Below are 22997 nucleotides of genomic sequence, written 5' to 3'. Positions count from 1 at the left end.
TAATCTTGTATAACCCAATTATTGATGCAGCTGGAAAACACGTCTTTGTATTGTGCAAACAGTATCTTCAGGGTTACAGCAAGGAATCTGTTTTCTCTGCCCCTGCAAAGGACATGATGACAGTAATAACATTATACATTGTATAAGAAATTCAGTGTATATGTACCATAAGCGATACAATGTTCTCTCCTCCAAAGAGACCTTATCGGAGCACCCATTTTGGTAATGCCTCACCTTCCAGGTACACCCCTGCACTGTATGTGTCACTTATAGATGCTTTCTAGTATAATTGTTTTGACCGTCCATATGGTAAGTTGTAATCCATTGTTATTGTTAGTGACATAAAAATGGCTGCCAAATGGCGCTGTTCACACATGCTCATAGTCAGCTGCAGTGTCCTGTTCATCTGTCAGTAAAATGCCCAGCCGAGGCACCTGTGATAATACTGATAAATATTTCAGGAAGCAGATGTCTCTCCAACCTGAAATGGATACCAGCAAAGTCAGGAAAGTCTCCAGCTTTCCGCTCAGTAAAAGTGAGACCTGCTGTTTTTCCATTACCTCTTTGTTTAAAGACCTATATATTTTTTCCAGAAAGCTTTACACCTCGATACATCACAAAGTCACTATTGTCACACGGTGCCCGAATGGTGGTAACTTTTATGATGTGCTGAGAGCCAGTGTTTCCTTGTCAAGCCCTATTCTGCAAATAGGGTATAAATTGGTGAAGGCTCGGCAGCTCTGTCATCTACTTTCCTACAAGGACAGTATACCCAAAAGGCTTACGTGCTTAGCATATGCACATATTATTATACTTCCCAGATGTAAAGCACAGCAGTTTGCAGTATCAGCAGAGAGAAGTCAGTCCAAGAACTCTAGTGAGATAGTAGACATTTGATAAGAAGCATCTGTTTGCAGAAGTCGTGTTCTGGACCTTCTGACACTAGTGAAGATCAGATACCCTCATTCATAATAGTGCTCACCATTGCAGATTTCCATCTATAAGGGAGAAGCCATTTCTCTTGTTATTCTGGTCTGTAATGGACAAAGCAATGTTTTAAGTGGTTTCTGCTGAAGCTTTTCTGTCTGTACATTCTGGGGTAGCCATGCTTATGTTTAAGGGTCCGCTAAGCCAAGGATCTGTCATTATTAGACCTCTTGTGATTAACAGCTGTACCTGATAGAGACGCCAACTGGTCACTATATTTTTTGGCAAGCTGGTAAAAGCTTTGCAAATTCTGAATCATGAAACAGTCACACTTGGCAGTGGTATTATGATGGCATGCAATATGTTAGAGATTGATAACTTTATTACGTCTTCTAATGCCTAAATCTCTTGTATATATTTGTGATTATCTTTCGACCTAGTCTTTACTTTTAGACCAACTTCCTCATATACATGCATGTTCTATTTAGCCAAAGAGGAGAGTAAACTACTGCCAATGGCGTATCTCCCTAGACATAAAAAGACGTGACTTGATAATAATCAGCATGCCCAAACTTTCCTTCCCCATTTTACTTATGAGAGGTGAATTTTGGGAAGCCCTAATATACATAAAAAAGCTGTCCAGTCCAGCCCAACCAAAACTGATGACTTAGATCAACTTTTCTCTTTTGTGAATGGGGCCTTTTAGCATACTACTAAGCAAACCACTTATATATAATGAATATAAAAAACTTTGTAATATGTCTCTATGAAAGAAATCTGTTTTCTTCTCCCCTATTAGACTGCTCTTCTCCTCCTTCCCTATACTCAGACTGTATATCTGTAAGGAAACTTTCTCTGTACTCCGCCTCACATATACAAGTCTGTGGAGAGGGGAGGGGTAGGAGGAGGCAGTTAATTAATTTACTTCCTTATTCTTTACACTGCCAGAGTCTTATTTTCAAAGATTTAGCGGTGGCAAAAGATTACCGTATATACTCGAGTATAAGCCGATATTTTCAGCATATTTTTCATGCTTTCCTCGGCTTATACACGAGTCAGGGTCCACAGAGCACAGAAAACTGGAAGGGGGAGGTCCTTTAGTGCTAATGCTCTGTGATTGGCTTGTCATGAGGTCACATGACTGTGATGTTATCAAAGGTCCTGTAGCCACTGGTATGTAACATCTGCAGATAAGGTTGAGTCTAAATCCTAGTAGCTCCGCCCACACCAGAGTCCGATCACATGGTCATGACGTCATCAGAGGTCCTTTAGCACACTAGGATTTAGCATCTACCCTGCAGATGAGTGGCCAGGATTCATTGTGTCTTATGGAAGATGTCTGTTGTATGGAGGAGAGGAAGCTACAGTAACGTGACACACACAGGGACCTTCCTTTAGTTAGTTTAGTTTGGGGTTATTAATTTAGTTTCAGTAACTCCATGTGCCTCACATTAATAACAGTTAACCCCATCATGTCCCTCATATTAACCCCTGTGTGCCCCATATAAGGGTTACTAATATGTGAGACACATGAGGGTACTAATGAAGGACCTTAATTATGAAGATACCTAATTATTACCTCCATATGTCCCACATATCAGTAACTCTTATGTGAGGCACACAGGGGGTTAATGTGAGGGACATGATGGGGTTAACTGCTATTACTATGATCCCCATGTAGTTACTAAGCTGTAATGCACATGAGCAGACTTTTTATCTGCAATGGTGGATTTCCCTCCCTCGGCTTATACTCGAGTCAATAAGTTTTCCCAATTTTTTTTGTGGTAAAATTAGGGGTCTCAGCCTGTATTCGGGTCAGCTTATACTCGAGTATATATGGTATTCTCTTTCATTGGCAGATTTAGGCTGGGTTCACACCAGTACTTGGATTCAATTCAGGGATTCTGTACCCAAAGCTGCTTGAAAAATGTAGAGAGAAAAGTCTTGCAATCAGGTGGTCCCAAAGAACGGAAACCCAAGAGCAGATGTGAACCTAGAGTTGGACAAGAATTTTCAAAGCAAGTCTTCATAGCAGGCATCAGTAAACTGATCATAAATGTGTCAGGACAGATGGAAAGTGGCAGAGGAGGCATAGGCTGAGATCCCACCTTGCGGAAATGAAGCTTTTTTTTGTTGCAGATTTTGCTGCAGTTTTTTTTAGCCAAAGCCAGGATTGGATTGAGCAAAAGCGAGTAATGAGCTTCCTATATATTTTTTATTCCTTCTGTAGCCATTCTTGGCTTTGACTCAAAAAAACGAAGCAAAATCTGCAACAAAAAAGCGGTTTCCTCAAAGTGCGGCCAGAGCCTTAAAAAGAAAAATGTTAAAGGTTTTTTTTTTTTTTTTTTTTTATTAACAAATACCCAATTTCTTCCACCTCTGCATAGACCTATCTTCATAATATATTACAGTTTGTTTTTATTCACCTGTACTACTCATTTAACTGTTTTATAATTGGAGATAGGCTTTAGACATTGTTCACATTGCACTTGGGTGAAATGTTTGCAGCTAAACTCATATGCTGACGTATGAAACATCTGCCAATGACTCCCATTGTATAAAACTTATGCTGCAGACTGCAGGGTTTTTTGATGGATTCAGTTGTAAAGGATGGTTGAGTAGACTGTGCTTTTAATATAATATATGTAAAAGCTGTAACTGCATGTACTGGCCAAACATAGGACACTAGTGCATATGTGTAAATAATGCCAGCCCATGAGCATGCCCAGTCAGTAGTACTACCAGCTTTACAGATCAAACACAGAGCTCTAATGAATATGCAGAACACAAAGCAACCACACAGTGTGAACAGAGCATTATAGTCTGTGAATAGCAGAGATTTTCCATAAATTCATTTTTTTTCTTGCCATAAAAATGTTTTAGTAAAATATTTTGGAAATGTTATGCTCTATATTGCTTCACTTATCTGCTCTATGTCTGTATTATGCATCTTCAGTCTGCTAAACCTATATTAAGATTGTCAAGGAGACACTTTAGAGACTTACAAGATGCATTAGCTTTATTTAGATGTATCCACCAAGGACATCGCGCAGATTCATTTGTCCTGGTGCTTGCTAGACCAAGCTTTAAAAAAAAAAAAAAAACCCTCCTCCTCTAGACCTTCAATTTGCTTGCTTTCTCCAGGTGAAGGTTAGAGGCACCTGAATAATACATTGCAACATCAATTGTATAATGTATTCCAAAGGACAACAACATATCTCTAAAATCATGGACAGATTGATACATAGATCTCTGTTACATGGTAGACCAGTATGAATCAGACACGTCTTGTAAAGGGTCTGCAAGGGACGGAAGAGATTTGCTTTTCTGATAACTGGATATTAGGAAATTGCTGTTTTAAACTTAAAAGGTTTGTATGAGAAAAATATGCATCAGCTTGGGTGTTATCTAGTACTGCAGCTCAGCCCTATATTACCGACATGTAATACCAGACACGACTAATGAGCAAGAGAGGCGCTATTTCTAGAAAAAAGCATCATTAATATTTTTTAGTCCTTTTTGTCTTTGCCATTTAATCTGCAATTTACGTTTCATGAAGCGGTTTTCTAGACTAATACATATTTCATCAGAGGTTTCGTGTTACTGTATACACATCTGGGACTATATAAGCTAAATTATCCCATGTAATTTTGTTACACGTCTTCCTTAAAGACTACTTGACATCCAAATACAACAAGCTTCTCAGTGCTTGCAAAGAAACACTTGCAAAAAAAATGTACGAGTGAAGAATATATAAATGGGAAGTAATGTTACCGAAATATCTCTGATGTGCAGATTATAATTGGCACAACATGCAAATGCTATCTAGAGGTGGTGGGGAGGTAAGTGGGCTAAATCACATTCATCCGTATTAAGCTTTGCCTGAAGATGAAAAGCTCAAAATAGCTTTAACACCCACCACATGTAAAACTTACTGGCTGCAACGCGCTCCATTATTGGGAGTTTGCAACTAATTAGTAGCTTCACGAAAAATCTTGTCTTTAATTTCGGACATTCCACGTCCATTTGCCAATGTTTAAGTTTCATACTATGCCATCTGTTCCACATTACTGTCTAAGCACTCAAGCCCAGACGGCTTCTTCAAATACGTCTTCAAATGTTCCAATTGGTCTTGCGTTTAGCCAACATTGATAAGCGGAACAGGACGAAGTGAATGAACAAAAGAAAAATCTAAATCGAATCAAATATTGGGTGTGACTGAACTTTGTCTTAAAAAAAAAATAAAAAAAAATAATAAAAAAAATGCAACAATTCTTCTAGATATCGATACCGGAACATAGTTTTTGCTGGAACTCTGCAGGGAGGTTGTTCTCGCCATCTTGGAGAGCTAAGCACAGATCTTCTGAGGATGTAGGCTTGTTCCGATCCTTCTGTCTCTGTATGTAATCCCAGAAAGACTTGATAATGTTGACATCAGGGCTATGTGGGGGGCCATATCATCATATCTAGGACTCCTCAAAAGGCAGGTCACCCCAAATATTAATTTTGGTTTAATTTACCTTTTATTCATTCACTTCATTTACTAAATTGACAAAAATAAACTATTAGCAATTCTATTTTTGACAGCATTCTTACTTTCCATCATTTTCCCACACCTGCCTAGAATCTTTGCACAGTTCTCCATGACATTCTGTATGTGGCGTTTCTTATTAGTAAGAGTATATTCACACATGGTATGTTCATATATATCCCATTCATCTGGGTTTGCAAACATCTATGCACATGGTGCACGAACCACCCCATTCCATTTTATGGAACAGATTTGTGTGCCAAGGGTGAATATACCATAATAGTAGAAACAAAGGCCACAAAGATGATTAACCTTTTCATTACTATTCCCGATTTGGCAATAGTGATTGTATCATTTTTCTAATTTTGTCACAAAGTGGATTTCATTGGTACTATATCTCTGTAGTGTGCGGACCCAAGTCAATTACACTTTTCTTTTTTTCTACACAAATTGTACTGTCATTTGGCTGTTATAAATACACATTTACGCTATTTGTATGTTCTAGAGAGAGTTATTACGTTTTCTTGCAATTTTCTCTGAAACATAGTGAACTAAGAGTGCCTCTTATCAGTCTGTCAATTTAGTGTGTGTAAGCTGTTGGCAGCGTTTCCAAGTCAGATGCCAGAATCTGTGTTTGGGTCTCTTAAAGTCCTTGAGTCTCAAAAATTGCACACTTAAGACTGACTATCCATATACTTAATTTGAGGTCATAGATTTAGTGTGATCCCATCACACCGGGCAGTTATCAGCGCTCATTCATTTCCCAATAAAAGTCATAGTAATTGCCCAGTGTGCATACAAAGTAAGACCGACCATTAATATATTGTGATGGATCAGGCGGCCTACCGATTCCCATTATCGGTGATGCCATCAGTAAAAGTAGATGCCGTTTGTAGCCACATTCATGATAGCTATTGTTGCCTAGCACTCAGCCATTGTGAGATGTTACATGAATGGGAGGAAGCGTCTCACTATCAGCAAAAGGCTCCTAAATGGAAAGGTTTATCCAATTTTCACCAACAATTTTTCAAGTCATCAATTGTATATATTTGTTTCATATTTTCAAAATTGTTCTGAAAATGTTAGCATCAATACACTGAAAACTGAAGGGCATGATCATAAAAATTAAAATAAGGACTCCTTTCCTGGTGCTGTGTCACCCGACTACACTACCAGCTCAACACCTGGACAGGAGGATCCAATTTTACATCAACTCCAACCCCTTTCCCCTTACAGGGGGATCAGTGCAGGGGTTGCCATACACATCAGGTTAACATTGGACATTCGTGCGGATTTACGTAAGACTGCATGACCATCTAATGTGTACGGGGCCTCTGGACATCTGCTGCTGGGGAGGGAAGAAGGTTCATGTAGTCAGATTTCAAAATGTTTGTCATTGACACTGGTGTCTAATAGTGGCTTATTCCCTTCTTCCAATTCAGAACCCCCGCCAAGTATTTGACAAATACCTAAAGTTTATGGCCCAGTTAAAGGGAAAGTTTTACTAGGAAATTATCTCGTCTAAATCACATTAAGAATTTTTGATGATTTTTTTTGAATTTCCCATATTATCTATATTTTAAAAATCCTGCCATTCCAAGTCTAAAAACAGATGGTGACTTCATGAATGTGGTCCATGAACCCTAGACACAGTGGTCTAGGAGCAGACCCTACTGATTTCTATGCACGCTCTGCGACCTGTGCAAAGGTCATTGCACAGTGGGAAGTAGATAGTGTGAAATCACCTGTTATGACTGGTGGCTTCTGTGTCTTCTCACATGATACATGATAGCTGTGATCATCAATGTGCTGATAAGTGAGGTGGCTACTGCAAAGAATTCTCCTACAGAGGGCAGGAGGTCTCTGCATTTTATTTGGTTTAGTCTTAGATTTTTTTATTTTATTTTTTTTTATATAGGTAACATGGTAAATTGATAAACTGTTTAAAAATCTCATCTTTCTTTAAAAAACATATTTATTTAAAATGAAAATTAAGATAAAAAGGGTAATTTTCTATAGACGCCTACCCTTTAAGTGCCACATAACTTCACACTATCTATAGTTAAGGGTCCCTAATCTAAGGCTCCCCTTCTTATTTAACCCTGGGTTGTTCAGGGTTACCCAAGTTGTTCAAATCTAAATTGATGGTAATACCTTACCCTTTGTACACTCCCCTTCTTATTTAACCCACATCGGCTCTTACCACCATTGAAAAGTCAGACGATGATTCATTTCATACAGAGAAGCTTTCCAAATTATTTGCAACCCTTCCTTACAAAATTGCTGCTATTATGTAAGTTCTCCTTGAGATTAAGTATGGGTAATGGTTCTCCCAGCGTTGGTGAAGTGAAATAAAATATATTGGTATCATCGGATTTGGGCTATTACACACAGTTCTTTTATGTAGGATCAATCTGTAGTTTAACTATCAATCTCCTTTTCATAGCGAATTATCAATCTATACAGTTAGAAAGGTTTGGCTTTGTGCAACGAGAACATTGTGTTAGCGCCAAGTAAATGTCCCCTGTTGTTAATGATTAATGCTTCTAAGAGGGAGTTGACCTGTTTTCTGCATTCTTTCACTGAACTGCTGGGTTTTTCAGCATTCACATCAAGGAGATGATAAATTCTTGCTCTGAATCCTAATAATACTGGAGCTTTTTTTACAGTCTCCCAAAACAATCACACGGCTATGATGTGTATCTATGTCCATGCACACAATATGTTGGGAATATGAGCCCTTCGCGGTGGAGCAGGTCTGGAGTGCATTTATTTGTCAGGACTTCAGCCAGCTCAGCACATTTTTGACTGGATGCTTTTGCTGGTAGTGTAATAACCAAGGTATAAAGTCAGCTAGTTTCTTAAGAAGTCTTAGAATTTAACACTACGTCTGCAGAAGGCTGAAGAGCGTCTTTAGTACATATATCTACTTAACCTCAGATCATTAACACACCGCAGTGAAATTTTACAGTACAATGCTGCGGTTTAGCAGTAAATTCGGCAGTGGTGGCTGACTTCTCCCTTCTATGTGTTATGTATAGCAGATACCATGTTATTTTAACCTATTTTCTGTCTCAGAAATGAGCTAGAAATTTAATGGTTGTGTTATATTGAGTGTTGGCCTCTCTGCCCATAGACTTTATCAAGGTCTCCAGTTTCTCAGTGTATGTCTTTGAGAGCTTCGAAACTTTATATTCTGTCATCATTATGAGTTAACCATTAAAAAAGGTGTCAGACAGGTATAAGACTCGCAAGTTTTTTGTTTTTTATACTTCATACCCACTGGCTAACACGGCACAAAAACAAACATTTTCCTTATACCTATATGTCTTTGTGTGAGCCACCACAGTATTCCTTTTTGTTCATGTTTTACTGCAACTTTTTAATAGCACAGTTTATGTTCAGCTCTACATTTTAACAAGTATGCATGTACACAACTTACCCCTCATTCACATCTGCGTTGGTATTCCATGTGGGGGAGTCTGCATGGGGACCCCCTGAATGGAATACCAAACGCAATTGCAAGTGCTGTGCAGTAAAAGCACACGGACCCTATAGATTATAATGGGATCCATGTGCTTGCCACGCACTGCCTGCACAAATCATGTGGACAGGAAAGTAGATTGTGACTTACTTTCCTGTCCGCATGTTCTCTGCGGAGATCTGGCGGCAAGCACACGGACCCCATTATAGTCTATGGGGTCCATATGCTTTTACTGCACAGTGCTTGCAGTTGTGCTTGGTATTCCATTCGGGGGGGTCCCCAGGCAGACTTCCCCGGACGGAATACAAACGCAGATGAGAACCAACCCCTACATGGTAAATGGCCACCAGATTCTTTAAGGCTAAGTCCTTATTCACATCTGCGTTCTGTTTGGAACCTTCTCGAACAGAAACCTATATGCATAAAAAAGCGGTTACCTAAGGATACCTGCAGACCCTATAGACTATAATCGGGTCCGCGTGGTTTCCACACAAGACATAGTGGAGAGAAAAGTGCTTCTTTTATGACTCCCCAAATGGACTCCCCGAACGGAAACCGTTGCAGAAACACAGCGATTTTGCCCTCTGCTGTCTAAAGAAACACAAGCCAATAAAGCACAATACGAAGTAACTTTACATAGACATCAAGAAAATCTTTTTTTTTTTTTTTTTTTTGGCCTACCAGAATAATTTTAGCATAATGTTTTTTTAGAACATTTGTCTTTTATTCCTCATTTTCACAGTATTTTTTGTTTGTGTTTTAATAGGGTTTTTTTTTGTGTGTAGAAGTTATTTTTATAAATATATTATTTCAAAACCTCACTCTAAAGCTCTGCATTTCCAATATGGTAGCCGTGGGATGACTAGTACGATGGCCCATTATTTTCTATGACCCCACACACACACACACACACACACACACACACCTGTGGATTATCATGTTTTCATGTACGGGGCCATGAGAACAGGGTCATGTCATGTCCATTTTGTGGTCCCTGCTCAGTGAAGTTAAATTACAGGATCAATGGAGACCTGGGTGGCATACGGATATCATTCATGCGCCATTCATATCATTTTTACCACGGACCTAAAAAGGTGACAAGTGATGGGCACTATAAGTTTTGTGGGGATTTTTTATTGTTCATTTTTATTTTACAGTTGCTACAAATATTTGTTCATTTTACTGCTAGCAATCTATAAGATCTCTACGGGAAATTCAGATTTTAGATTTAGACTTGTACTATACTGTTTTCACGTTAACTGGGGCATCCATAGGAAATATGAGCGGAGAGCCATTGCAAAAAATAAAAATAAAAAAAATGTAAGAACTAATTTTACCTGTGGGTCAAAACATAGCAAATAATACATGTCCATGATGACCATTGCTACCTGTCAGCCAGTTGGCGTTCAACGCTTCTTTCCCAAGGGGATTAACATTGTCACACAATTCCTAAGTGCCTTTCCTAAAGCTGCTGCAGCTACTGTCACAGACAAATACGTTTTGTATTGCAATGTAATAGCATTATTATATCTTAAGAGACGCCACTATAGCTGATTAGAATCTTTTAAGAAGAAGCCCTATATTGAAATGGTACTTGTGACATAAGGATTCGACCTATTTCAATAAATGGAATGTGTATTTGTATATGAATGTATACTAGACACAGAAGGGCTTTTGTTAACCTCTGAGAGGCCAGTGGTCACTTACGTAGCCTCGCACAAATCTCTATTATCATATCTATGCTGTGTAGTGACGGACATATCAATCATGTACAGTATAACGGGACTAATCAATAGAATACAGTTCTGACAGCCCCTTGAATGACAAGATTACAGAACAATAAGACTACTCAGGTTCTTTTCTCCGTCTGTGAGCTATTGTTCAATTTGCAGCTTGAAGCAACATTTTATATGTGTTGCGTAGATGTCATGTGTAGCTTTTTGAGGTTATCACTAAGTTGAAAAGCTTAAAGGGTTTGTCCGAGATTCAGGCATAATATATACTAATGACCTTTCCATAGCAGTATAATAACAGATTCGCCTATCTAAAGCTGTAAACAAAATGTACGCCCACAAGCAGCGATTCTCCTATTTAGAGATGAGCGAGTAATGTTCGGATCAGCCGATCCGAACAGCACGCTCCATAGAAATGAATGGATGCACCTGGTACTTCCGATTTGACGCCGGCCGGCCACTTAACCCCCTGCGTACCGGCTACGTCCATTCATTTCTATGCGAGCGTGCTGTTCGGATTGGCTGATCCGAACAGTACTCACTCATCTCTACTCCTATTCAAGTGAATGGAAACAAAGATGCAGTTCCCTAGTGTCACTGCTAAAGTATACAGCTGTATACAGCTTCCAGTTCTGTACACTGCAGTAGTGACGCCAGGGAACTGTAGGTCTGCTCATAGGAGCAAAGCCATTTCCAGCCATATATTCTGTAGACCTGTTTTCAGCAGCCGAGTCATCTGATAGCATGGGGTCCGGATGTTGGATCTTTTCCAATTTGATGACCATTGTGCCTGGGTCTCAGATAACCCCTTTAAAACAGATTTTAACAGGTTGAACAATAACCAACATACAGTGCGTATACTACTATACATTATATGAGGGCTAACATGAAACTCCAGGATGTGACCATTACATATATTGTATGACACATCAGCTTTAGCTCTGGTCTTCTATGATGAGACGGAGAAGCTGTTTTACACTGAAGCCTCATATTGCGGAAACGCAACTTTTTTTGTCACAGATTTTGCCATGTTTTTTTGAGTCAAAACCGAGACTGGCTACAAAAGGAATGGGAAATATATAGGAAGTTCTTATACTTCTACCACCTGCATTTCTGCAATGTTGGGCATTAGCCTTAGGGTCATCTTGGGCTTCGGGGGCTGTATGACTACAAGTTAGGCCTGCATTCTCGTATTGTAGATTTTGTTTTTTGGGGCCAGTTGTGGTGTTTTTTATTTTCTTGTTCTTGTATTCTTCACTAAATGAAATCACTGACACATCTGAAGTAATAATTAGAGAAGTCTCGCTTGTTTTTGTTTTTTTGGCAGAAAAAAAAAATTGGCAGGTTTTTGTCAACTTATCCATGTATTTCACATATGAACTTGTCTCTCGGGATTACTTTAAAAATCACACGTTTTAGGCCACACCAAACTCTACCCAGATGTTTTCCCAAATCACAAGGATATATTTTCTTTTCTTTCTTTTTTTTAATAAAATACAAATAAGTACATCTTTATTTTAAAAAAAATAATAAAAAATCCAGGTGTTTTTGGGTGTCTCAGTTTTCCATTTCAAAATAATGGACTCCTGCAAATGAATAAAAGTGCAAACTTTAACCTCTAGTTGTACCAACTTTTTCCATACCTTCCATTCTTTTTTTCTATCTTTATAACTGTCTACCATGAGCTTCAACGTTTTCAACCTGGCTCTATCTAATTAAATCCGATCGGTCCGCCCGCTCCTCAATAAATTTCGGTACGTTGGACCGTTAAGCGATCTTTTCAACTGGCACGTTATCGACGTTGTGAAACTGTTTTGTAACGTCCATGCAAACGGTTTCTTGAAAATAAATGCAGCTTATTTGCATTGCTGTAAACGCAAATGTGAAGGGAGTCTACAGGATATGACTTGTAGACTCAGTGGCTCCATTGTTCCATTACTACTTTCCATAGAGAACAGGGGGACTGGTGATACGACCGTACACACAAATAAAGCTAACACAGAAACATTAGGTGGGTACTGCAAAACATTTTATTTTATTGTAAATGTTTTAATTTTGTTTTTTATGATTTTCTACTTTTTAAACCTGGACAATTTGTAGGTTTTGTAAACCTAAGATACAAGTTGCTCATAAAACCGCCACTAATATCATTCACAAACATATAAAAAGTACAATAGTCAAGATAAAGCTTTACTTATTTACACTGAGGAACGGTTTGAGATCACCTTAAGAATTTTTTGGGTAGTTTGGGTTATATAGAAATTAAATTTGAATTGATGAAATGGAAATGTTTGTGAATGAGCAGTAATTTTATATTGTATAAACTTGTACTTTAGGTTTATTTCTAGTTCTACTATAAATTACCTTAACCTATATCATTAATATTTTATTGATTCATATAGTGCCAACGTATTTCACAGCACTGTACAGATTTTTTTTATTTTTTTTTTACTATACTGGGACACATAGATTCACAAGTTTATCATTGCCTCTTCTTTTGAAAAGCAATGTAAATCTATAGACCTGAAATTAATCAGGGGTGCGGGAATTACTTTGGACCTCAGGAGCCACATAGACCATTCCAAAATTTTTAGATTATTTTTTGTCACCAGACATTAGTGTTGAGCGAATAGTATTCAAAACTATTCGTCGAATACCTCGCTCCCATAGGGTATGCGTGTAAGCAGCCGAGCGACAAGGGGTTAAGCGCAGTGACTATTTGCTGGCCGCTAACATGCATTCCTATGGGAGCAAGGTATTTGACGAATACTATTAGCTCAACACTACAGACAATTGCATTGACATCAGTAAAAAAAAAAATAACACAAAAGTTAGATGCCACGTAAATTTCTGTAAGCACCAGGCACCTTTTTGTTTTCAATTTTTTGACACGAGATGGTTTTTGCAGGAAATTGAGCATAACAAATATAATTTAACTTCCTTTTATAACTGTATAACTTTATAGATTTATAATATTTGTTGACCATTTCCCAACCTAAAGCATTGGCTAGCAGAGATAATGACCACATAGTCCTAATGTTTGTATCAATCAGATCTGATCATTGTGTAGCCTGTGTAACAATTTGTCCATTTTGGTCTCCTTCATAGCCAGGCTAGTTGCATGCAAACTGTGATCAGAAGGGAATCTTCTTCCTTTCATCATTCCAGCAAATACAGGCATTGCTCAGATCCACATCCACTCCAGGACATGCATATAGAATGATAAATTTTCCGATAATACATTTTATTTTATCATGATTTGATTTTTCAAGGTTTTTTGCAGTCATTTCATCATTATTGACTTCACTTTGGATTATTTTGTACATTTTTTACAACCTTATACTTTAATTTTACTATATGTATATACCCTACTAATTCTTATGTACTGGCGGGTATGAAATAGCCAATCTAAAACTGTCTGCAGTTCATATACCACCAATATTTTAGCAATAATTTTACCCCCAAAACATTCAGGATGGAATTGAAATGTGAACATTTCAATATTCATCATATTACTACATTAAATATAACACTATACATTGTAAGGATATGTTCATCTTTTTATTAGTGTATGTTTGAAGAACCTATGGCCTTTATTTGATCATTTACAGTATAGAAATGTCAAAAGTCAATTTTAGGAATTTATGACAGTGGTGTCACCTTAATTTTCGGTGAAAGGTGACATCAATATTTTATAATTATCAGTTAGATATTCACCGATCAAAACATAAGGACATTTGAAGCAAAAACGACATGATTTAGAAATCATCATAAGCTATAATTCTTAATGTATGTTTATAAGCTGCAGCTGTGGGTTAATAGTTTATACATAGTGTCTTATATTACTTATATACATTAACAATACGGTTATTTATTAGTAGTAGTATGTCTATTCATGTCCAAACTAATCTGATTAGATGTATCCCACCATAAACTCGGCACTAATTCTGACACAAATTATTATTCTGACAATGTATGACAATTTGGATACTGCACATAATTCATTGCATTAATTACAATGCTGTCAGGATTAAATTTGGTACATGACATTTTCCCCAGGTCACTGTTATGGCACTTGGAATAGTATATGTTATTTTTTCTTTAGTTAATGAAACATGACAATATGACACATTAATTTTCTCTGCCGTCTAGATGATTGGGAAACATATTTGTAGTTGTAGTAAATTTTTCATGGATACCAAATAGAGGTAGAAATGGGAATTGAATATTGGTCCTCGCCATAGTTGATCCCCATACTTGATATATAAGTTATGGAAATATTGTAGATATCAAAGATCATGTTGATACCATTATATTTTTGCTTTAGGCTGCAAGTAATTAAAAATGTTTTGGTTAGATGTAAGCACTTTGCAGAACAAAATGAAAATGGACGAAGTTATGAATATATTTTATTAAGTGAACTCTTTTTTTTGTGTTTATTGCAGGAATAATCCGTGAAAGTTATCTGAAAGGTCACGATCAACTTGTTCCTGTCACACTCTTGGCCATTGCTGTTATTCTAGCATTTGTCATGGGTGCAGTCTTCTCTGGAATTATTGTATACTGCATCTGTGACCATCGCCGGAGAGATGTGGATGTGGTCCAGAGGAAGGACAAAGACCTAAGTCACTCACGTAGGGGATCGATGGCAAGCGTTACCAAGTTAAGTGGGCTCTTCAGTGATGGCCAGGGCAAGGAGCCTAAGCCAGAGGCTATCCTTACACCACTAATGCATAATGGAAAACTTTCCACACCAAGTACAACGGCTAAGATGTTAATTAAAGCTGAACAACATCACCTTGATTTGGCGGCATTACCAACTCCAGAGTCTACACCAACTCTGCAACAGAAGAGAAAGCCTAGCAGGGGTAGCAGAGACTGGGAAAGGAACCAGAATATCATCAATGCCTGTACAAAAGACATACCACCTATGCCGTCACCTGTTATACCCACTGATTTGCCTCTTCGCGCATCACCCAGCCACATTCCGAGTGTTGTAGTACTGCCAATTACACAACAAGGTTACCAACATGATTATGTAGACCAACCTAAACTAACAGAGGTGGCACAAATCTCTATTGAAAACCAGAACTCCACTCTAGAGTACAAAACCATTAAAGAACATCTTGCCAGTAAAAGTCCTAATCATGGTGTCAACTTGGTGGACAGTTTAGATAGTATACCTCCAAAGGTACCACAAAGAGAGGCTTCATTAGGTCCTCCAAGTTCTTCAATGTCACAAAATGGAATGGGCAAGCGCATTGACATGCACGCTTCAGCATACAGTGTGGAATACAAGAGAAACTATCCTACAAATTCACTCACAAGAACTCATCAGTCGTCAACCCTCAAAAGAAACAATACTAATTCATCAAATTCTTCTCATCTCTCCAGACATCAGAGTTTTGGTAGAGGGGATAACCCTCCTCCTGCTCCGCAAAGAGTAGACTCTATACATTTCAATGCTGCTCAAGGGCAGACAGTGACTCTTACTAGGCAGCCTAGTATCAATGCCTATAACTCCCTGCCCAGGTCAGGTGTGAAACGCACCCCTTCCTTAAAGCCAGATGTACCACCCAAACCTTCATTTTCATCATCTATTATGCCCAATGATGCATGTACATAATTGGAGCAGAAAGTTGGAATACCAGCTGAAAAGAAATTGCCATGTTGAGCCAGTGTACTGCAACTTCATCAATAAACTTCAATTTCCAAGAAGGCTATTGTTAAGCTAAGGACTCTTTGGAAAGGAAAGTGAGATATTTTCTTATGAAATTCTGTGATGTATGGTTTATGTTTGCAACTGCAGGACTTGCACACAATCCAAACAGTTTTCACTGTTGAGGACAGAACATCACATCTCATGAGCCAAAAGCACAAAGTTGAATGTTGAACGTTACCTCCTGAAATTCCTCCTGGACTCCAAGGTGGAGGGTAGAAGAGTAACAGACAACAAGAAGGAGAACTAGACGCATGACTTCAGATGATCTAACTCATACTTAATAATGGCAGACGTTTACTACAGATACTGTGAAATGCCCATCAGTGTTACAGCCGCTTGGTTAGCAGATGGACGAAGAACTGGGCACAGCTACTCTCGATCTCTGCTACTCTTCTCTTTAATGAATAACATGTGACCAGTTAACAATAGTAACTTCAATTATTTATTGTTCATTTTGTCTTTCCTAAGGAAATGACTGTCCTGCAAATCACCTTCTGAGCAGCTTTGTGGACAAAAATAAAGAAATAAATGACAATGAACTTATGATTCTTATTTAACATGATACTGCTAACTGGAGTAGTTGAGTTATTTTATTATTATTTTTTCCAATAAACTGTCAGAGGAAATAATTTTGAGCTGGCATTCTAAAATTTGTGTTTGGATTATGTTTTACTCTCCATTTTCCATTCCTTCTTTTTCATCACCATTTTTCAAAAAAAAAAAAGAAAGCTAACTCTTTCAGATCCGGGAAGGGGTTTGTGACTTACTGGTTGAGAGTAGGTTGCCGAACCGTCCAGTTCGAACAGGAAGGGGAATATTTATTTTCCATTCGTTGGAAGAAATCACTGGCTGGGCCTTTGATATATATATATATATATATATTTTTTTTTTTAGAAGCCAGGATCTCGATTTAATTTGACTTCAAGTAGGAACTGTAAACTCCTCCTTGTGACTTATCTTGCACTTCTCTGCATATACCATTGCTGTCAACATTGCCTTGTCAGTAGTGACTCTTTTCTGTGAAGGCACTATTTTGTGTTGTGCCATCTTTTTTCCTGTTGCATGTAAGTCAACAACTGAAATCCACCAATGGTGTGAACTTGAGTAATCTGCCAGCTTTTAAACCATACAAAGACTGATCTCACAGGTTGTTTATGGGAAGACTCTATCTGTGAATAACCTTCTCTTCCACATGTAAATTTGTGCCTTACACCCTGAGTTTTGTGTACTTGTGAGTTGTAGTTCCTAAACCTTCTCCGGACAGATAGTTACAGATATTTATTTATCCATATCCCCTGTTCCTAACTAGTGCTTGCAGTGCCTGCTGGGTATTTTGGAGGTTATAACATGGTAGTTTGGAGAAGAATGTAGCGGTAATACAAAACTCCATCATCCCTCAAACACTGCAACCGGTAATTCATGTGATCATTCTGGATGTGCCAATTTTGTCCTTAGTCCACCCTTGTCATGCTGATGGTATGTCCACTATTGTGGGTGGCATTTTCCTTTCCCAATCTTCTCCTTTCTACACTATCATATCATTTCAGTATGGTGATATTATGCATCTACTAATGTACTGTCTTCATGTCTGGTGTGCACACTGGATGTAATGCGGAATGTGACTAGCGGCCTTCCGTAAAAACCGTCCTAACCACACTCACAGTATATATGTACAGTCTGAAATGAAGTTAGTTTAATGCAGGCTGGCTCCTGCTATAGTTGAATACTTCTAGTTAGGGAAATCACGAGGGACATTACATGGAAAAAAAAAAATCCCTTTTGGTGATTTTATTTTTTTTTTGTTCATTTTGCTTAGTTTCTGGGTATCTTAAAAAACAAAATTTAACATCATCATACCTTTGAAACCTTTTTGAGAGTTTTTCTTTTTTTTACCTGAACATTTTTTTTGTGTTTTTTGGCTTTTATACCTGTTTTTTTTCTGATTTTATTTTTTAATTGACTGAAATGAGTTAAGATCCATTAGGGTATGATTTTTAGAAAATCAAGATGGCTTGGAACATTGTGTATAACAAGGGTGGTTGCATATCATTCCATTTTCCTTCTCAGAATTAACTTTGTGTAATTTCTTTTTTGTGAAGTTCCATCAGGTTATGACTCTGTTCACATTCGTCATTGTTTTTCACATGTTATATTTACTTTGCTGGTATTCATTTCTGTTTAAGTACTGGAATATATTACTGATGGTTCTCATTGTGTCAGACATATATATCCCATTCTACTCTGCTGAACTTAGAGGGAGACATCTTTATTAACACTACAAGCATTAGGGAAGACATATAATGAGCAAAGAAGAACCAATTTAATAGGATAAGGTAGAAATTACAATAATGTAGGGATACCATTGTGGTTATGGAAGGCTCAGAATATGATAATACAGCATGTGTATAGGAGGTAGGCTAAGTTTACAATTTAAAGACTTCATACAGTACATTGTTTGAAGAATGGTTGTATTAGGGAGTGTATGTGCTAGGAAAGAAATGCTCATTTATTTCCCTTTAGAAGTTCTGAAGAGCTACAGACTGAGAAGGCCTTAATATACCTTTGTAGCAGTCGGAGCTCTGGTTTTCTTAAAGTGAACCTGTCAGTTGATTTCTGAGAGTGGCAAATATTACAAGGAGAGAAGCTGAGATATATATGTGATTTTGTGCATTGCTTTTGCATAACAATCCCGACAGGACTCCTTGGAAGTAAGAGTCCTGTTAGCCCCACCCATTCAGGCTGATTGACAGCTTTCTCTTTATCACTGTATGTACACAGAAGATCCTATGTGGACGGGGTAAGCAGATCTCTTACTGTCACTCCTAGGAGTCCTTACTCTAGATTTTACTAAGGAATTGTGCTGTAAATCACATCAACCTCCTTTTCCTATATCATATGCTATCCTATATCATATGCCCAAATCATTAGACAGGTTCACTTTAACTTTGTCTGGCAGAGGATTAAGACCTAAGGGAGCCTATCACATTGAAAGCAATAGGTAAAAAATGCCTCCCATTGATTTCAATGGGTAGCGCGCATATGCCGGCACCCATAGAAATCAATGGGATCTGTTTTAACGCCACTCATTCTGAACGAGTTTACATTCAGAATGAGCGGAGCGTAAACTCCGTGTGAAGGCTCCCTATGATATATCAAGAAATTTAACAGCGCAGTTCAACCTTAAAAACACAATTGTGTTCAAGGGTGGACATTCACTTCAATGCCTAGATGAGACGAGATTGACCCCACTTATTTGTTTCAGGAATCAAGTAATAGAGAACATAAAAAGCATATAAATACTGGATTAATGTAAAATGATATAAGCAAGAAGTACATGAAGTCATCTATAAATTAATATTTTACATTCTAAACAGAATTATTTAGTTTACAACAAAATAATCGAATTGCCAAACAATGAAGGAACGCCCTACTTTCTTTAAAGACCCTTTACTGAGTAAAGTTTACACTTATGGAAACCTTAGAACATACATCTTTCTACACAAGTGGTTATTATTTCCTTGGCTATGTGTGTCTTTGTATTTCTTTTCATCAGGTTTTATCCTGTTTTGCATAAACCTACGTGTGCCTTTGCTATCCACCCTTGCTATACACCAAGAGATTGAACAAATTCAGACTCCTATTTGTGTAATGTTGTAAGATATTGTGATGTCACCAAATTTTTTCTTCATCTTCATATCCCTTAACATCTGATACACAAATTAATGTATGTTGTACAAAAAAATGAAAAAAAAAAAATCTTTATTACATAAGGTAATAAAAAAGACTGTTCTAAATTCGGTTGTGGCTTATGTGTAGTCTGTTTAAATTGCTTTTCTTGAAAATATGTAGCCCGGAGATGCTAGATTGTTAAAAGAGAGAGAAAATTGGCTGTTTTTTTGATTTCCAGGCCGGAGAACAATCAGATCACATATCTGTAGTATTGTTGGCTTATGAGCATACTTATTCATGTACAATACATTTGTAGTTTCTTATTCAACTATACCTCCTGAAAACAGATCAAAACTCCTCATTATAAGCTAATATAACATATAGGACATAAAGCAAAATTCCCAAAATACAGTATTTAATGAACAAATCTCTTACACAAATACTAAATGAAGTCTTGGTTTAATAACGTAAAAAAACCTGAAAAAAATCAATAATATGATTGTTGAGGCTAAACATAGGCAAAAACATAATCACAGTAAAATAAATCAAACTGGATGCCCAAGTAAAATACTGTCAAAGTGTTTATAAGGAAAAGGGATTATAATCCAAACAGAGCTATAATAATAAAACTGAATAAAGCATCAAAAATTGCATCCAAAGTAGTAGAACCAATACCAATCGTGATCTGGCAAGGTTCAGAACCCCAAAGTCAATCCGCACATCCGCCCTTGAGAATGCTTGACCCCGAAACATGCGCCTGGGCCTGAGGTGGCGGCTTCTTTTTCAATAGTCCATATTAGTCATTCCTCACCTGATCCTACTCTTGCAAGAAGGTCTTTTAGGTCTTATGTAGAAACAAGAAGAGTTATCTCACTTAGTATATTAAAATATAACCAATGAAATATATCTGTCAGCTAGTATTATACAACATACACTGCGTAAGACTGTTTATTAATATTATATATATTATTATATATGTTTTTATTTAATTTCCAAACACACTAACATAGAATAAGTATGTTAATAGTATAATATAAAAGTCGGATTGATTTACAATGATAATGGACCAGGTTGTGTAGACCACATTGACCTTATTTGGGGAAGAGGAGACTTTGGTGGAAGGGGGAGAAGTATGGGCGAGCTATAATTTGTTTCACACTTCTGTTTGTATTTTGGGTTGCGAGTTTTTTGGTAATAGGGATTATAATTGGACATATATTATTCATGTAATGAACTCTCTTTTGTTCATTTGTAATGTTAAGAGAAATATTTTAGATGTTAAAAAGAAAAGTATTGGTTCTGTTCCATTTGCAGTATTCCTATCTACCTGTAGGTATCAATTCATCAGGTGGTTAGCTCTTGTAAAAGAGTAAAAATGAATTGAAGGGAACCAAATAAAATGTAAAATCATTCATCTTTGTCAAGTATTGCAAAAAGAAGCCCTCAGTGACCTAGAAAATGATCATTATATTATTTATTCAATACATATGAAATAGCTTTTTGTAGCTGTAATGTTAGAAGATACATAGCAGGGGATGCAATAAATAATGTTTCTTTTTCCCAATAGCTATAATTTGAGGGGGTTTCTGGACTTAAACAGTAATACTGTATCCTTAGAATGGGTCATCGATATGTGGTTGGTGGGGGTTCATCACCTAAGGCTCCCATATATCAGTGGGTTAGACTGCAGCATATGGCGCGTTCTGAGGCCTCTTCACTGAATACCAAGCACAGTACATTGCTTAGGGGTGTGACTGGGATTGCAACTTAGTTTCTTTCTTGAATGAGATTGAGCTGTGGTTGTACCATGTTATCAATGAATAAAACGTCACCAGCACAGGATGAGCCCAGGGCACTTGTGAGTGCAGCTGTCTCTTCAACCCCCACTGATAACATATTGATGATATTCCCTAAGGATAAGTCATTAATATACAAGCCCCGGAAAACAATCCATAAAAGCTCCTTAGGCTGGGCGCAACGTTTTCATTTGCGTCGGAGCATCTGTTCTATGCTTGAGCCATACAAAACTTATGACAAAAACTGTGCTGTAGACCAGGGTCCATGATTGGAGACTGTGGCATGCAGAATAGTCATCAGGACAACTCCAGACACATAAGAGCCTCTGTAGAAAACTATAGGATTAGTTTTTTTCACAAGTGTCCTTCCAGAATTTTTGTCATATGCCTCAGGGAATTATGATGTTAGGCTATATGCTATCAGTAACTGGATAAATAACTGGATGCAATTTAACTTACAGGCTCATATAGCATGCTATAACCCAGAGGTTCTCAAACTTATTTTGTCTACCGCCCACTCAGAGAATTAATTATTTTCTAGCGCCCCCCCAAATTTTTTTACTTTACTACATCTTAAGAATCACAATCGCAGTTTGTGTTAAAAGCAAAAAAACAATTTTAAAGTAGTAGCCTCATGAAGCTTGATCTGCCTTCTAAGCTGCCTAAAAATCTTCTTTCTTCCTGTTTGCTCGCGTCAATTAGCCCCGCCCCCAAATTAGTGTGTAGCTCCGCCCACCACATAGCGTGATCCTATGGGATGACTGAAGGGCCTGTGATGTCATCAAAAGGTCCTGTAGACTTGGATTTACCTTGTACGGAGTTTCCTAAAGGACCTGGCTCCTCTGCCCACTAGCAGCCTGCTCTATATAATAAAGCTTTATCCTAGTGAACAGAGAGACCAGGTCCTTTAGCCCAGTAGGATTTAGACTGTTTTATATAAGAAAGCAGCACTTATTCCACCCCCCACCCCCCTCTATCTCACAGGAGGGAGCTAGGTGATGTGTATGTGATGTGTATGTGTGGTGCAGACACAGGCTGGCTCCTACACTCAGCTCCCCCCCCTCTCTCCCCCCACACAGCAGGGAGCTATGTCATGTGGCTCCCTCAGCAATGAGCAGGGGGCCAGGTGCTAGTG

At 37.8% G+C, this 22997-nt stretch overlaps 1 protein-coding gene across 8 annotated transcripts in view; it reads left to right on the top strand.

Moving 5' to 3' along the window:
* SEMA6A (semaphorin 6A) overlaps positions 1-22997 on the top strand; it is a 193434-nt gene that overhangs the window by 135082 nt on the left and 35355 nt on the right. For 3 of the 8 annotated variants that reach the window (XM_075272190.1, XM_075272182.1, XM_075272174.1), the window contains one exon: positions 15121-20179. The exons of 4 other annotated variants lie outside the window; for them this stretch is intronic. In XM_075272190.1, coding sequence (XP_075128291.1) covers positions 15121-16301 — 1181 coding nt within the window. In that variant the 3' untranslated portion in view covers positions 16302-20179. Of the gene's footprint in view, positions 1-15120; positions 20180-22997 lie in introns of those variants that run through there. One more of the 8 variants, XR_012715501.1, reaches the window with a different exon arrangement.

The sequence above is a fragment of the Leptodactylus fuscus genome, chromosome 1, assembly GCF_031893055.1.
Source record: "Leptodactylus fuscus isolate aLepFus1 chromosome 1, aLepFus1.hap2, whole genome shotgun sequence".
NCBI classification, from domain to species: Eukaryota; Metazoa; Chordata; class Amphibia; order Anura; family Leptodactylidae; genus Leptodactylus; species Leptodactylus fuscus.
Note: the sequence above shows the minus strand (reverse complement) of the source record. Positions and strands in the feature narration are given on the sequence as shown.